Genomic DNA, 17,837 nt, shown 5'->3' with positions numbered 1-17,837 from the left:
TTAGATTTTATTATAAGCAGCAAGGAGAAACCAGGCAGCATCTTTAACATTCTGCTTAGAAATCTCCTCCACTAAACATTCAAGTTCATTTTTGAATATCCTACCTTACAAAACAGTAGAACACAATTTGGCCAAGTTCTTCGCCACTGTATAACGAGTATTGCCTTAGTCCAGGGTCCAATGGCTGGTTCCTCATTTCTGATACCTCACTCCAGAAGCACCTTTAACAGCCCTAATTCTAGCGACATCTGTTTGTGGTAATAAATGTCTATCTCTAAGATGAAAGCTCTCTTCTGAGTCCTCATCAGAATCATCTTTCACAACCATATTTCTACAACCCTCTCTTCAAGGTAATCTAAAGTTTTTCTAATATGTGCCTCAAAACTCTTGTAGCCTCTACCCATCACCCAGTTTCAATGCCGCTTCCACATCTTTAGGTAATTATCACAGCAGCATCTTACTTGCCATTATCAAAATCTGAATCAGTCTACTAGGGCTGCCATAATAAAATACCACAGACTGGGGGCTTAAACAACATAAAGTTACTTTCTCACAGTTCTGGAGGCTGGAAGTCCAAGGTGGAGGTGCCAGCACCGTTGGTTTCTTCTGCAGCCTCTCTGTGTTCTCACATGGCTGTGCTTCCGCCTCTGTTGTCTGACTCAGCCATGTTGGATTAGGGCCCACCCTCACGACCCTGCTTTAAATTAGTTACCTCTTTAACGACCTTATCTCCAAATACAGATACATCCTGACGCCCTGAGGCTTAAGCTTCAACACAACTGGGCCTGTCACACTGAGTGTCTGCTGCAGTGCTCAGCGGGGCACTGGGCTTCACACTGGCATACATATTCCCTTACAATACACTACAGTTTTCTCCAACTATGCCTAAAAACACAACAGCATGAGGAAACAGATTTCTAGAGCTATATCTTTCATTTCTCATTGTTAAAACTGACTTGCCCGAGGACACATCACATACATAGGTTCTCGTGTTGGCTGCTCCTTTCCCACTCCTCTGCTCTAGGAGAGAAAGGAAGGCTGCTGACCCACCTATACTGAGTGAGGCTCACCAACCTAAAATGAAAAACTGCATTGGGGGGGGGGGGAGAGAGAAACATCTGATTACCAAGCTTCTGTTCTTTTTTATCTTCCTGTGAGCTGCCTTCTTCCCCTTTGAAGCCCTAGGCTCCTATCCCAAGCCTTAGTTCAGGATGGCATATAAGCCTCCCCTATCTGAGTGCCTTTGAGTTTCATATTTTTATGGGTCTTCCATACATCCACAATTAATTTGTTTTTCTTTTGTTTATTTGTCTTACGTCAATTTGAATTATTAGACTAAGGAACCTAAAAGGGGGAAAAGGGAAAATTTTCCTCCCCAACATACATACATCCATCATCGACACAAGAAAGTGCAACCATGATGTCATTCCTGCGGCACATAACTGTGTCAAATGACATCAAGGAGCTGACAGGGTAACCCCCAATAAAGGAACACAAGTCAGCACTTCTTACCACGTTGCTCCCTCCTCTGTGGTCTGAATGAGATTATTTTAGTAGCTGTTTTCACCTTGAAATATAATCAAGACTCTAATTTTTCTTACTATCAAAAACTTATTTACACTTGTCTTACTTTTTATAATAAAGAGCTATAGACACAGGAAGGAGTTTTATAGGGCTACAGTAGAAATAGGCTCTGCAACAAAAGACCTAAGAACACAAACAAGTGTGTTTCATGGGGTACCACAAAAATGGAGTGCCATTCAAATCAGTAACCAGAGACAAGGAGGGTCTTAGGCTGGTAAGGAACCCAGAACTAATGTGCCCACATGACACCCCTCCCAATAGCAGCCTGTGCAGCCACCGTCAAGATCCCATATCCCCAGGACTACTGCATCTAGGGACATGGAGACAGACTGGGACTCAACTGGGAACCTCTTCCAGCCTGAAGCTTCCTCAAGGAAGCTGAACAAACAGTATTAGAACATTTCAGCAAGAATAATGTCAGAAGTACCTAAAAACTGTAAGGAACTGTAAATAGTTTAGTCCTGATTGTTTTCTAAAATAGCTCCTTTCTCTTCTGAGAGGCTCTAAACCTAAACCTATTTCCTGTATTTCTAGACTCCAGAGATCCCAGACAATAGGCCTGAAGGTCTCCTGTTAACAATCCTCACCTAAGTATAGGGACTGAACCATCTGAGAGCTATGGGGGTGGACACCCCTTACCCCTGAAGCTTATGACACCTTCCCTGAGCTGGGGCTTGGAGACAAGCTGGGGGTGTACATGTAGCCCTAATGAAACACATGAGAGGCCCCAAGGACAGAATGCTTATTTGAAGCAACTGAACTTGCAAATTCTCCCTGAAACTAAACAGAAACATAATAGTTTAGGTCTTTTGCTTTTGGGGTATGCCCATAAAAGACGGGTGTGGGACATTGTTACAAGTCTGCAGTAAGATACAGAGCCAGAATAAAAACCATCACAGACTGGTGACAGCATTAATCTACACCTTTGTGATTAAAGGAATGTTTGCCTATAACATAGTTTCAGTAACTAGTTTCACAAAATCAAAAAGTATAACCAGTACCTGTTCATGATCCACAATGAAGAGCAGAGCAAATTTTTGCATGTAATATTCCACAACTATGTCCTTGCTGTGCCCACTCACAAGAGACATTTAGGCAAATTAATTCCCTCTTTACCATACAGACCATGCAGAGGGGGGGGGATGTGGTTCCTTCTCAAGTGGTGCCCCACTCTCCCACCCCAACACACACACACTCACATGTCCTCCACCGTGATGTCTTTCAGGATCTGGCAGTAGTCCACATTCCACACAGCCTGGTCATCCCAAACCTTGGAGGCCAGCAGGATCGCCCCTAGAACAATCCGCTTCCAATTGGCTGGACAGATATCTATCTCTGCATACGTCAAAAGTCTTTCAAGGTATACCTGGGAAGACATGAAAATGCCAGGGCTAAAGACTTGAGTTGTTTTGTCCTACATGCTAGCATACATAGATTCGAAAGCTGCTTGACTCCATTTTACCAGCCTTTAAACAGGGATTTATCATCTGATTATATCTATTTCTAAAAAGTCAAAGGGCTCAGCTAGTCAAATGGAGAGTGGACACACTCTGTCCTTGAACAGTATGGAGGTAGCTGGATTGTAAAAGGCTCTGAGGCAGGAACAAATTCCAGGCACCATAGGTTAATTTCTCACTCTGCCATATCAATACAGACTCAACATACAACAATACAAATTTCAACAAATAGTGGTGTCAAAGGAACAAGCTTATTTTTTTTTCTATCTGGTAAACCTTTTATTTTGAGGCAATTGTAGATTTACATGCAGCCTTGATAAACCTATTTTTCTTTAAAAAAACAAAGAATGCCTGCTTATTTTTTTTTTTTACAGATTTATTTATTTATTCGTGATAGACACAGAGAGAGAGAGAGAGAGAGAGAGAGAGAGAGAGGCAGAGACACAGGAGGAGGGAGAAGCAGGCTCCATGTTGGGAGCCCGACGCGGGACTCGATCCCGGGACTCTAGGATCGCGCCATGGGCCAAAGGTAGGCGCCAAACTGCTGAGCCACCCAGGAATCCCCCCTATTTTTTATTACTGTGGTAAAGCATATAAAAGACTTAGCAGTTAACCATTTTAAGTGCACTGTTGAAAAATCACCACCTGTATCTCTATCCCTAGAGCTTCCTTATCATCCTGAACTAAACTCTCTACCCACTAAACAATTCCCCGCTCCCCTTCCCCCCCAGCCTTTGGCAACAACCATTCTACTTCGTCTCTATGAATGTGACTATTCTAGGAATCATTCAATATTTGTCTTTTTGTTCTAGCTTTTTTTCACTTAGCATGTCCTCAAAGTTCATCCAAGACTGTAGCATCTGTCAAAGTTTCTTTCCTTTTTAAGGCTGAATGATAATCCATTACATACATATACCACATTTTGTTTATCCATCTTTAAATCGATGGATATTTGAGTTGTTTCCTCCTTTTGGTTATTATGAATAATGTTGCTGCCATGAACACTGATGTACAAATACCTGTTTGAGTTTCTGCTTTTAATTATTTTGGGTATGCACACAGAAGAACTGCTGGATCATATGATAATTCTGTATAATTCTCTGAGGAACCACCATACTGTTTTTCCAAAGTACTTTGGTCACTTACACTTCCATTGGCAACACAAAGGGGTTCCAATTTTTTCATATTCTTGCCAATACCTGTTATTTTCTTTTCTTTTTTTTTTTTTTAATAATAGTCATCCTAATGGGTGTGAAGTAGATATCTCACTGTGGTTTTTATTTGATAAACCATTTTTAAATGGAAATAATTTCAGCTGAAGGTGGAAAATGAGACCAAATAACATAGGATAATGCCAGAAGCAGACTAATAATTATATAACACAGAGGCCACAAGATGAGAACAGATAAATGAGAAGTGGTGTTAAACACCTGAACTTAATCCATGAATTACTGTGTTAATACAGGGTACTCATTACATGCCAGGCACTGTGCCAGTCACCGGACTCACAGGAGGGCGGCACTCACTGCTCTGGCTGCACAGAGGACAATGGGCTGGAAACGAGCGCAAGTGATGGAAAGAGGAGACTCTGGAGCAGTCAGGCTAAGGAAGATTGGTTTCTAAACTGGGGACATGACAGGAGACACTCACAGTCCTATCAGCTTCACAGAGTCCAGCGATCTGAATAACTAAGAAGGTGGGCTGCTGTAGGAGTCTGGAGGCTTCCAGCTCGTGCCCTGGATAGGCAATGCTTCTGACACGGGGAGCATTGGTGGAGGGAAGAGGCTGGGAAAGACAGTCACAGGTAGACGCTTTATGCCTGACGCTACCCATGTGGGCAGGGCACACACCCTTGTGAAGCTCGGAAGAAAGCAGCACTGAGATAGAAATGAGTGTCTTCGGCACATAAACAGGATTAGGTATGGATCCCATGACCTGGGGAAACAGTGTAGGGAGAGAGAAAAGAAGGGGTCAGGCCTGGAGCCTTAAGAGCCCCTCCTGTTTTAACATGTGGAGAGAGAGGGTAAAGGGGCAACAAGGAGAGGGAGGAATAAAATCTGGTATGTTCTGCTCTTAAGATGTATGTGCAGTACTCTGGAGAGGAAGCTACAAGGCAAACCAAGGTGTTTCTAAGTGCCTGAATTAGGCTTACAGTAGCATACAGGGCATATAAGAAGGAAACTGAAGTAGTCTCTTTCAGAGTAAAAAAATAAAGATGTGAAAACACTTCAGGCAGTGACTGTGTGGGTAGAGAGGGGCAGGGAGGCCACAGGGGTGAGGTACTTAGGAGGGAGAGAAAGGGGAAGGGGGAGAAAGGAAGAACGAGGAGGAAGGAAAAAGAGAGGAAGGGAGGGAATGAGGAAGAAATGATCCTCAATGGAAGCAAAACTCGAGGTCCATTAGAAAAGTCAGACCAGGGCAGCCCGGGTGGCTTGGCAGTTTAGCGCCACCTTCGGCCCAGGGCTGATCCTGAAGACCCAGGATCAAGTCCCACACTGGGCTCCCTGCATGGAGCCTGCTTCTCCCTCTGCCTGTGTCTCTGCCTCTTTCTCTCTCTGTGTCTTTCATGAATAAATTTTTAAAATCTTAAAATAAAAAAAAAAAGAGAGAGAGAGAGAGAGAGAGAGAGAGAGACAAAGTAAAAGACCAGAAGCGCCCATGTGGCTGTCACTTAAGCATCTAACTCATGGTTTCAGTTCAGGTTATGACCTCAGAGTTGTGAGATCAAGTCCCACATCCGGATCTGCGCTCAGCATAGGGTCTGCTTGAGATCCTCTCCCCGTCCCTCTATATGCCCCTCTCAAATACATAAATTATTAAAAAAGAAAAAGAAAAAAGAAAAGTCAGATCATCAGCTAGCAGCTCCTTCCTATAGCCTTCCATGGTTCTCTTGATCCCTAAATCACAAGCAGAGGAGAGTTACTCCCTCCAAAGCAGCAGAAGCTCCCTTAGGGCTTCTTTTGCCAGTCTGCACCAGCCAACTGTGTGTAAACAGGTGGATGATAAACACCCAGGGAAGTTTGAAGAGAAGGCTCAGATTTTTGTCTGCTTCTCCCACTGAAATAGGGGCTTTTCCAAGATGAGGAGAGAGGGTGGTTGGCACTCAAATGTTTGCTGAGTAAACAGATGAATAACAATTCTTTTGCTTAGAAAGGTTATTCTGCTTTTAGTGCTTTATTAATGAAAAAGCAATTTTTTAACTCTTAAAAACCTAGATTCTTATGGCTAATCTCAGATACCAGCTCTTCCTCAGAATGCATCAGGGGTACTACACTAAAAGGCAAAATCATGAGAAGAAATTACTAACATATTTCAAATTCCAAAGACAAAATAGCCAACAAGTCTAGTCCTACATATACTGGAAGTAATGAAACAGGATACCATTACAGGGCAAGTCTACTTGATGTATGTACCCCCATATTAGTTTGCGTGACCCTTCCACATACCCCCTTGCTGTGCTTTTCTCAGTATAATATATGTAGCTGCCTCATCAGTCTCTCCACCTAGTGAACCATAAGTTCCCTGAGGACAAAGACCCATTTCATTCCCACTTGTGTGCCCAGCATTTAGCACAATGCTAAGAAAGGGTGGGACCTCAGACTGCTTCAGTAATGGACACATCATCTTGCAGAACAAATAAGCAGCAGCATCTACCTAAGAGCTCTGGCTCTGAAATACAGCAACAGGAGAGTACATGTTAGTGTTAAGGGATTTAGGTAAGAAAATGACCACAAATAATGGTATTTAGAAAAAGGAAGTACGTTTATGAAGGTAGAATGGATTTAAAGGTAAAACTGAGTCCTTGGTTCACGAGACACGTGTAGTGGTAAATGATGAAGTTCAGAGGAGGACAGAGTCCACTCTGCTGTGCCAACTGCAAAAAGTCAAAAAGATCTTCAAATAAGCCACAGGAAGTCACACAGCATGGCATTCTAACTGCATTATATGGACCTTTGTGGGAATTTCCAAATCTCTCACTGAAGAGTAACATAACAGCATTTGGTTGTGGTAAAAAAAAAAAAAAAAAAGTAGGTCACGCACTAGAGCTCAGTGATCTTTTCAGTTTTTGAAGATCTTAGTTTTTAATGGCATTTATTATATTAAATGAGCAAAAAGAATGAGCTAATGTTTTAGATCATGACTTTCATCTGTGTGAAAATTGTAATTCTTCAGGTATAGATCCAAGCTAGGTCAAATGGAATTTCAGCTAGACTCCATCCTTGGGACCCCAGACTGTGCATTTTACAAAGGTTGACAACTAACTCTTCTTGTTCTTCATCAAGAAGAGGCATACCTGAGGTAAGCACAGCATTAATATAAACTTGTCAAATCACTATGTTGTACACATAAAACAAATATAACACTGTGTGTCAACTATACTAAAAAAATAAAAATAAAAATAAAAAATGAATCACAAAATATATAATAAATTGAACTAAGAGCAGAAAACTAAGATTGGACCTAACTAAGCCTCCAGATTTTTAAAGCATGAGACAAAGGAGGTTGTGAAACAATGTTTACCTGACGACTTCCTTTATACTGATAAGGTATGCAAATCTCTCCAAGCTCCCCACTGAAATAGATTCTCACTGGCTCAGTGCAAACGGGTGGCCACTCAATTTTCTTCTTTCTTACTTTATACCATAGTTGATAGACATTAATAAGTATGTTTGATGATATTTAAGATAATATTTAATACTAAAAAAGTACCCAAAAGTATCATTCCATGTCTGATAATCCACAGGCTAACTAAAGGAATTAGATATTATAATACACTCAATTACCAAGGGAAGGCAGCTGTTACACTGGGAGATGAGGCATTCATAATAAGCTCCACTTAATAGCATGAACTTGCTGAACTTGTGAGTAAGGACATAGCCAAGGGTCAGCTGCAATTTCTTTAGTAAACTCCCAGTTGGATATTTTAATTCTCCACCAAGTAAAATAATAATTGATTTTTCCTAAACAATATTCCTAGACCATTCATTGCTAATAGGACATTCTTGCTCAATTAAATTTCCAAATTTAAATTCATGAGAAGGACTATCCTAAGGAGTCTCTAGAAACTACAGGTTAGTGAGCAATTACAGTGAGCATTCATCCGACTACATGTAACAAAACTGTTCCAAGTCATGGGGGAGGAATAAAATGCAAACTCGTGGAATCAAGGATATATATCAAAATCTTAATGATACTGAAATTATTCCAATCCAATTTTTTAAAGAGTTAACCTAAGACTTCTGGGGAAGATGGTGGTGTTGGGAGGACCCGAAGCTCACCTCCTCCTGTGGATACTAGGTAATACCCGTTATCAGTTAAATAACCCAGAAAACAACCTGAAGACTGGTAGAACGAATCCTCTCCAGCTATATGTAGAGAAGAACCACACTGAAGAGGAAAGCAAAGGCACAGACGTGGCTGGGAGCCAAATGGACTCACAGGGACATGTGGACATGTATAGAGGGCACAAAACAGACTCTCACACCAGGGAACCTGCAGGGGGAACCCCCATGGGGAAGACAAATCCCAGCAACACTGGGCTTTGAAAACCAGAAAGGCCAAATTTTGCAAGTTCTTACAACCAGTGGTGCTTAACATGTGGAATTTTAAAAATCAGTGGCCTCAGCTCTGGGATAGTAGGAAGGGTGAAAGGAAACAGTCCCTGCCCTTGAACAGACAGCACAATAAACAGCCTCGGAGAGATACAGCATTAGAAACAGCAGTTTGAAAAACGCCTGGAGGAAGATTTGCTTACTAACCTCAAGTGTGTCCAGAGGTGCAAAAACTCTTGGGAGACTTCTCCAGGAACAAAGAAGCTGGCAGGGGCCATTTCCCTCCCCTGCCCCCTAGCCTGAACACAAGGAAACCTACAGGAACCGGCACAGTGCAAGCATTTTCCACCTAAAGTAACAGAAGGCCCCATACTCCCACATTCTCCTGTAGACATGCTCCTTCCAGTCAGGCATCTGCTCCAGGTACCCTCCCATGGGAGGCCCAAGCAACCTTGCTATCACTGTGCATTCTGGCCCTAGGTGCTTCTGCAGATCTGCCCCCTCCAACCTAGCAAGCCTGACTCCATGGCTAAGGTCCCCTACCTTAGTGGACTGGCACAAACCTTGCTAATAACATTGTCCACCTGCACCCGCATTGTCCTGTGGTCTTGTTTCCTTTGATGTGTTTTTGGCCAGGGCCCATCCAATGTGGTGCTACAAGTCTGGCAGTGTGCAAAAAGCCCCAACAGGGACAAGCACAACCCCAAAGTGACTCCTACCCCAGGGACAGGGGAAGATGGCCTCACACACCAGTCCATCTGTAGTCCCAGCAGTGGACTAAGGGTAGACATCTGGTCCTGATTGTAGCCCTGCCACCTCCCATGAACACTTCTCAGAGGACCAAAGAGGGAAAGCATCTGCCACTGGTGCTACGACCTCTCTGACAAATGCCTGGGCTGACTCAACTCAAGCCCAAGGTAGTCCCAGACTGGTCCACACAGGGACCAAATCTTCCCCAAACAGGCAAAGTGAACCACGGCAGATGACCGGACTGATAGCAAAAGTGGCTCACCACAACAGGATACACACAACACACACAGGACATCAGTGAAGCACAAGATTATGGGGAACAGGGGACAATGCACTGCAGGGCACTACAGGACCTCTTCTTCATAAGAACACTGCTTTCAAGAGCAGGAGACATAGGTGACACAGAAATAGACACAGAGCGACAAAATGAAGAGACAGACAAATATGCTCCAAATCAAAGAACTGGAAAAAAAAAAAAAACACAGGAAGAGACTTAAACAAAACAGAGATAATATGCATGGTAGAGAATTCAAAGTAATGGTCATAAAGATACTCACTGGGCTTGAGAAAAGGGTATAGGACTTCAATGAGACCCTCAACAAAGAGATAGAAAACATAAAAAAGAACCAATCAGAGATGGTTTAATCAGACCCAATATCTGAAACTAAAAATACATTAGAAGAAGAGTAGATGAGAGAAAGCAGAACTGATCAGCATCAGGAGGACAGAGTAATGGAAAGCAATTGAGCTGAATAGGAGAGAAAAAAATAATAAAAAATGAAAATAGATATTGGGAATGCAGGGACAACATCAGATATAATAACATCTGCATTATAGTGATCCCACAAGGAGAAGAGAGAGAAAAGAAGGCAGAAAATTAATTTAAGCAATAAAGCTGAAAACTTCTGAATCTGGGGAAGTAAAAAGAAATCCAAATACAAGAAGCAAAGAGAGCCCCCAGCAAAATCAACCCAAAGAGATCCACATTAAGACACATAGTAATTAAGATGGCAGAAAGTGATGATAAAGAGAATGTGAAAAGCAGCAAGAGAGGGATCCCTGGGTGGCTCAGCAGTTGAGCGTCTGCCTTTGGCTCAGGGCATAATCCTGGAGTGTCGGGCTCCCGGCATGGAGCCTGCTTCTCCCTCTGCCTGTGTCTCTGCCTCTCTCTCTCTCTTTCTCTCTGGGTCTCATGAATAAATGAATAAAATCTTAAAAAAAAAAAAAAAAGAAGAAGAAAGAAAGAAAGAAAAGCAGCAACAGAAAAGAAGGCTGTTACATACAAGGGAAACCCCATAATCTGCCTATCAGCAGATTTCTCAGCAGAAACTTTGCAGGCCAGAAGAGAGTGGCATGATATATTCAAAGTGCTGAAAGGAAACAACCTGCAGACTAGAATACTCTATCTAGCAAGACAATCATTCAGAATAGGAAGGATAAAAAGTTTCCTAGACAAACAAAAGTTAAAGGAATTCATGACTACTAAATAGCCCTATAAGAAATGTTAAAGGGGATTCATTGAGTAGAAAAGACAGACCATAAGCAAAAGTTAAAAAAAAAAAAAGTAGGAAGCACAAGAAGCAGTAAAATTAGGTGTATCTATAAAACTCAGTCAAGGGATTAACAGAATAAAAGGAAGTAAATTATGATACCAGATACCTAAAACATAACAAGGAGAGGAGTAAAGAATGGGTTTCAAACTTAAGTAATGATCAATTTTATATAGACTGCTATAGGCAGAAGATGTTATATACAAATCTAATGGTAACCAAAAATCAAAATTCAAAGACATGCAAAAAAATAAAAAGAAAGGAATCCAAGTATATCACTAAAGAAAGCCAACAAAATGTGAGCAAAGAGAATGAGAAGGAATAGAGAAGAACTGCAAAAACAACCATAAAACAAGAAAAGGGCTATAAGTACATACCCATCAATAATTACTTTGAATGTAAATGACCTAAACACTCCAATCAAAAGATATGATTAAGATATCATGAGATATAGGAAACTCATTTCAGACCTAAACACACATGAAGATTCAAAGTGAAGAGATGGAAAATTATTTACCATGCAAATGGAAGTGAAAAGAAAGCTGGGATAGTAGTACTCATACAGGACAAAATGGACTTTAAAACAAAGACTGTAACAAGAGACAAAGAAGGACACTATATAATTATAAAGGGAAAAAATCCAACAAGAAAATATAACAATTGTAAACATTTATGCACCATATATGGGAACACTCAAATACATAAAGCAGCTAATAACAAACATAAAGGAAATAATCAACAGTAATACAATAATAGTAGGGGACTTTAATACCTCAGTTAACAGCAATTGGTAAATCATCCAAACAAAAAAATCACTAAGGAAAGAGTTGGCTTTGAATGACACACTGGACCAGATGGATCCAACAGTTATATTCAGAACATTCCACCCTAAAAGCAGAATACATATTCTTTTCAAGTACATATGAAACATTCTCCTGAATAGGTCATACATTAAGCCACAAATCAGGTCTCAACAAATTAAAAACATGCATTTTTTTCTTACCACATGCTATGAAACTAGAAATCAACAACAAGAAAAAAATCTGGAAATAACACACAAACACATGGGGGTTAAATAACATTCCACCAAACAATGAATGGGTCAATCAAGAAATAAAAAAGGAAATAAAAAAATACATGAAAACAAATGAATTTGAAAACACAATGGTCCAAAGTATTTGGGATGCAGCAAAAGGGGAAAGAGGGAAATTTGTAGTAATACAGGCCTACCTCAAGAAGCAAAAAAACTCTCAAATAAACATTATTAAAGACAACACAAAAAAGGAGAACTATAGGTCGATATCTCTGATGAGCACAGATAAATCCTCACCAAATATTAGCAAACTAAATCCAATAATGCATTTAAAAAATAATTCGCCACAATCAAGCAGAATTTGGGATGCAACGGTAGTTCAATATATGTAAATCAATCAATGTGATACATTACATCAACAAAAGAAAGGATAAAAATCATATAATCATTTCAACAGACACAGAGAAGGCATTTGACAAAGCATAACATCCATTCATGATAAAAATACTCAATAAAGTAGGTTTAGAGGAAACATACCTCAACATAATAAAGGCCCTATATGAAAAACCCACAGCTAACATCATCCTCAGTTTTTCCCCTAAGGTCAGGAACAAGATGCGATGTACATTCTCCCATTTATTTTATATAGCATTGGAAGTCCTGGACACAGCAATCAGACAACAAAAAGAAATAAAAGGCATCCAAATCAGTAAGGAAGAAGTAAAACTTTCAGTATTTGCAGATGATACATGATATTATACAGAAAATCTGAAACTAAAAAATGCTAGAACTGATAAATTTAGTAAACTCAGAGTACAAAATCAATGTACAGAATCTGTTACATTTCTATACACCAATAAGGAAGCAGCAGAAAAAAAATCCCATTTAAAACTGTACCACAAATAATAAGGTACCTAGGAATAAGCCTAATCAAAAAGGTAAAAGACCTATATTATGAAAACTATAAAACACTAATGAAAGAAAATGAAGACAACACCAAGAAATGGAAAGACATTCCACACTCATGGGTGGGAAGAATAAATATCGTTAAAATGCCTATACTACCCAGGGAAGCCTGGGTGGCTCAGTGGTTGAGTATCTGCCTTTGGCTCAGGTCATGATCCTGGGGTCCTGGGACCGAGTCCCACATCAGGCTCCCTGCAGGGAGCCTGTTTCTCCCTCTGCCTCTGTCTCTGCTTCTCTCTGTGTCTCTCATGAATAAATAAATAAAAAAAATTTTTTTAATGCCTATACTACCCAAAGTTATTTATACATTTAATGCAATCCCTATCAAAATACTAATTGCATTTTTCACAGAGCTAGAACAAACAATCCTAGGTTCTTGTATGGAAGCACAAAAGACACCAAATAGCCAATGTAATCTTGAAAAAGAAAAGAAAAGGTGGAAGCATCACAGTTCCAGACTTCAAGCTATAGTACAAAGCTGTGATCAGCAAACAGTACAGCAGAAAATAGATACATAGATTCAATAGAACAGAACAGAAAACCCAGAAATAAACCCATAATTTTATAGTCAATTAATCTTCAACAAAGGAAAGAATATCCAAAGGAAAAAAGACCGTCTCCTCAACAAATGGTGCTGGGAAAACTGGACAGCTATGTTCAAGAGAATGACACTGGACCACTCTCTTACACCATAGACAAAAGTAAATTCAAAATGGATTAAAGACCTAAATGTGAGATCTGAAACAAAAAAAACCCTGCAAGACAATATAGATAGTAACTTCTTGATGTCAGGCATACCAATTTTTTTGTTTTAGATATGCCTCCTAAGGCAAGGAAAACAGAAGCAAAAATAAACTCTTGGGATTATGTCAAAATAAAAAGCTCTGCAAAGCAAGAGAAACAATCAACAAAAGTAAAGGACAACCTATACAATGGGAGAAAATACATGCAAATGGCATATCTGATAAACAGTTAGTATCCAAAATATATAAAGAGCTCAGAAAACTCAATACCAAAAAAAAAAATTCCAATTAAAAAATGGCCAAAAGACATGAACAGACATCTCCCCAATGTCAGACATAGAGGTGCCAACAGACACATGAAAAGATGTTCAGAGGGCAGCCCGGGTGGCTCAGTGGTTTAGCGCTGCTGTCAGCCCAAGGCCTGATCCTGGAGACCCGGGATCGAGTCCCATGTTAGGCTTCCTGCATGGAGCCTGCTTCTCCCTCTGCCTGTGTCTCTGACTCTCTCTCTCTCTCTGTGTCTCTCATGAATAAATAAATAAAAATCTTTAAAAAAAAAAAAAAAAAAGAAAAGAAAAGATGCTCATCATCACCTACCATCAGGGAAATAAAAATCAAAACCACAATGAGGCACCACTTTAAACCTGTCAGAATGGTTAAAATCTGACACAATACAAGACACAACAGGTGTTGGCAAGGACCTGAAGAAAAAAGAACACTCACGCACTCTTGGTGGGAATGTAGACTGGTACAGCCAGTGCAGAAAATAGTAAGGAGGTTCCTCAAAAAGTTAAAAATGGAAGTATTCTGTATGATCCTGCCATCACACTATTGGGTATTTAACAAAGAACACAAAAACACTAATTCAAAGGGATACATGCACCTCAATGTTTACTGCAGCATTATTTACAATAGCCAAATTATGGAGGCAGCCAACATGTCCAACGACTGATGAATGGATAAAGATGTGGTACACACACACACACACACACGAATATTATTCAGCCATTAAAAAGGAATGAAATCTTGCCATTTGCAACAACATGGATGGAGCCTGAGAGTATAATGCTAAGCGATAAGTCAGAGAAAGGCAAATAACAGTATGATTTCACTCACATGTGCAATTTAACAAACAAGGAAAGGGGAAAAAAAAGAGAGAGAGACAAACCAAGAAACAGACTCTAATTATAGAGAACAAACGGATGGTTACCAGAGGGGAGGGTGGCATGGGGATGGGTTAAATAGGTGATAGAGATTAGGGTGTGCACTTGTAATGAACACAGGCCTGATGTATGGAATTGTTCAATCACTATATTGTACAACTGAAACTAACATAACAACACTATAAATTAACTAACTGGAATTAAATAAAACTTAAAAAAAAAAAAAAAGAACAAGGAACGTCTGAGAAACAATTACAGACAAGAGGAACCTAAGGAGACATGCCAACTAAATGTAATGTATCCTGGACGGGATCCTGAGAAAGAAAAAGGACAATGGGAAAAACTAAGGAAATCTAAATAAACCATGAACTTTAGTTAATGTCTCAGTATCAGGTCTTTAATTATGACAAATATATCATTCAAATACAAGAGGCTAATAACATCATAGATGTTATGTAATTTTATAGATATTAGTAATAAACTGGGTGTGAGGTACATAGGAATTCTATACTATCTTCACAATTTTTCTGTACATCTAAAATTAAAAGCTTACTCAAGAAAATATATCTATAAAAATGAAAACACAACATGCCAAAATTTATGCAAAGTAGTCGAAGCTTAGAGGGAAATTTATTAAATTCCTACATTAAAAAAGGACAATCTCAAATCAATAACCTAACCTTCCACCTTAAGCTATAACTTCTTGAGTCCCACTTGTGTATTTTAATTCTCTACCAAGTGAAACAATATACAATTGATTTTTCTAAACAATATCCACAAGTAACCAGACCAAAAAAAAAAAAAAAAAGGCGCAAACTAACGTAAAGCAAGCAGCAGGAAGGAATTAATAAAGATTACAATGGAAATAAATGAAATAAAGAATAGAAAAGTAGAAAATCAGTAAAACTAAATTTTGGTTCTTTAGAAAGATCACTAAAATTGATAAACCTTTTGCCAGACCAAGAAAAAAGTAAAGAAGACTAAAATCAGCAGAAGCAGAAACAAAAGGAGGCATTACAATGGACTTTACAGAAATTTTTAAAAATTGTAAGGGAATACTACAAACAACTGTTATCAACAAATTGGATAATTTAGATGCAATGGACAAATTCCTAAAAGACACTAATTGAAGAAGAAATAGATAATTGGAATATACCTATAAGGAAAGAGATTGAATTTGTAATATAAAAACTTCCAACACACACACAAAAAAAAACTTCCAACAAAGAAAAATCCTAACCAAAATGACTTTAGTAGTGAATTCTACCAAACATTTAAGAATTAATACCAATCTTCAAACTCTTCAGAAAAATAGAAAGAATACTTCCTAATTATGAGATCATACTTATGCTGATTCCAAAACAAAAGAGACCACAAGAAAATTAAAGAACAATATCCCCTACAAATATAACGCAAAAATTCTGAACAAAATACTAGTAAATCCAATCCAGCAACACATAACAATAATTATATACAACAACCATGTGGGATAATTTATCAGCGGGGGGGTGGGGGGGGTGAGGGAGGCACGTCTGGGTGGCTCAGTTGGTTAAGCATCTACCTTCAGCTCAGGTCATGATCACAGGGTCCTGGGATAAACTGCCATGTCAAACTTCTCCCTTCCTCTGCCTCTCCCCACCCCCACTCGTGTGCACATGTCCTCTCTCTCTCTCTCAAAAAAATAAAATCTTTTTAAAAAAGTATAATAATTTATCCCCAGGAATGCAAGGTTGATTTTAACATATTGATAAAATAAAGGAAAAATAATCACATGATCAATCTGAACATATGCTGAAAAAGCATTTGACAGAATCCAAAACTCTTTTAAGGAAAAAAAAAAACTCCACAAATTAAGAATAGAAGGGAATTTCCTCAACTTGACAAAAGGCATCTATGAAAAACCCACAATTAACATTATATTTAACAGAAAAAGCCCGAAAGCTTTCCCTATAAGATCATGAACAAGACAAGGATGTACACTCTCACACTTCTACTCAACTGCACTAAAGGTCTAGCCAAGGCAAATATGCCAGAAAAACCAGTAAAAAGCATCCAGCTTAGAAAAGAAGAAGTAAAACTATACCTATTGCAGATGAGAGGATCCTGCATATATAAAATTCAAAGAATCTAGTAAATATTATAAAAACTAAAATGAGTTCAGCAATGAGAAAGGAATCCAAATAAAATAAATTGTATTTCTATACACTAGCAATAAACAATCTGAAAATGAAAATGAAGAAAACAATTCTACATACTATTGCATGAAACAGAATGAAAAGCCTAGGAATAAATTTAGCAAAGAAGTGCAAGACGTGTGCCCTGAAAACTATAAAGCTGCTGAAAGAAACTGAAGAAAATCTAAAAGGAAAGATATCCCATATTCCAGATTAGAAGACTTACTAGTGTTAAGACTGACATACTCCCCAAATTGATCTACATATTCAATGTAGTCCCCATCAAAATCCTAGCTGATTTTGTTTCTGCTTGTTTGTTTTTGCGGAAACAAGCTAATTTTAAAACTGAAAATTTAAGGGTCATAGAATAGTCAAAAAGATCTTAAAGAGAAGAACATAGTTGGGAGAGTCATCGTTCGTTCGTTCCTTCCTTCTCTTTCGAGAAAGAGAGAGAGAGAGAGAGAGTAGGGGGAGGGCAGAGGAAGAGAGAGAGAGAGAGAATCTTAAGTTGGCTTCTCAACTGGCACAGAGCCCAACCTCAAGACCCTGAGATCATGACCTGAGCCAAAATCAAGAGTCGGACACTTAACTGACTGAGCTGCCCAGGTGCCCCTAGAGTTATACTTTCTGATTTCAACTACAAAGCTATGGTAATCAAGACAGTGTGGTGTGGGTATAAAGAAATACAGATCAACAGAATAAAACTGAAAGTCCAGAAATAATCTTGCACATTTACGGTCAACTGATTTTTGACAAAAGTTCCAAAACAATTCAATGAGTAAAGGACAGTCTCTTCAACAAATGGCACTGCAGGAACCAGATATCCCATGCAAATAAATAAATAAATAAATAAATAAACTTGGTC

At 39.2% G+C, this 17,837-nt stretch overlaps 1 protein-coding gene across 9 annotated transcripts in view; it reads right to left on the bottom strand.

Annotated features, from left to right (window-relative positions):
* CCNY (cyclin Y) overlaps positions 1-17,837 on the bottom strand; it is a 335,063-nt gene that overhangs the window by 22,540 nt on the left and 294,686 nt on the right. For all 9 annotated transcript variants that reach the window (XM_077896652.1, XM_077896657.1, XM_077896651.1 and 6 more), the window contains one exon: positions 2,784-2,950. In XM_077896652.1, coding sequence (XP_077752778.1) covers positions 2,784-2,950 — 167 coding nt within the window. The remainder of the gene's footprint in view (positions 1-2,783; positions 2,951-17,837) is intronic.

This window comes from Canis aureus, chromosome 5 (assembly GCF_053574225.1).
Source record: "Canis aureus isolate CA01 chromosome 5, VMU_Caureus_v.1.0, whole genome shotgun sequence".
In the NCBI taxonomy this organism is placed as follows: domain Eukaryota; kingdom Metazoa; phylum Chordata; class Mammalia; order Carnivora; family Canidae; genus Canis; species Canis aureus.
Note: the sequence above shows the minus strand (reverse complement) of the source record. Positions and strands in the feature narration are given on the sequence as shown.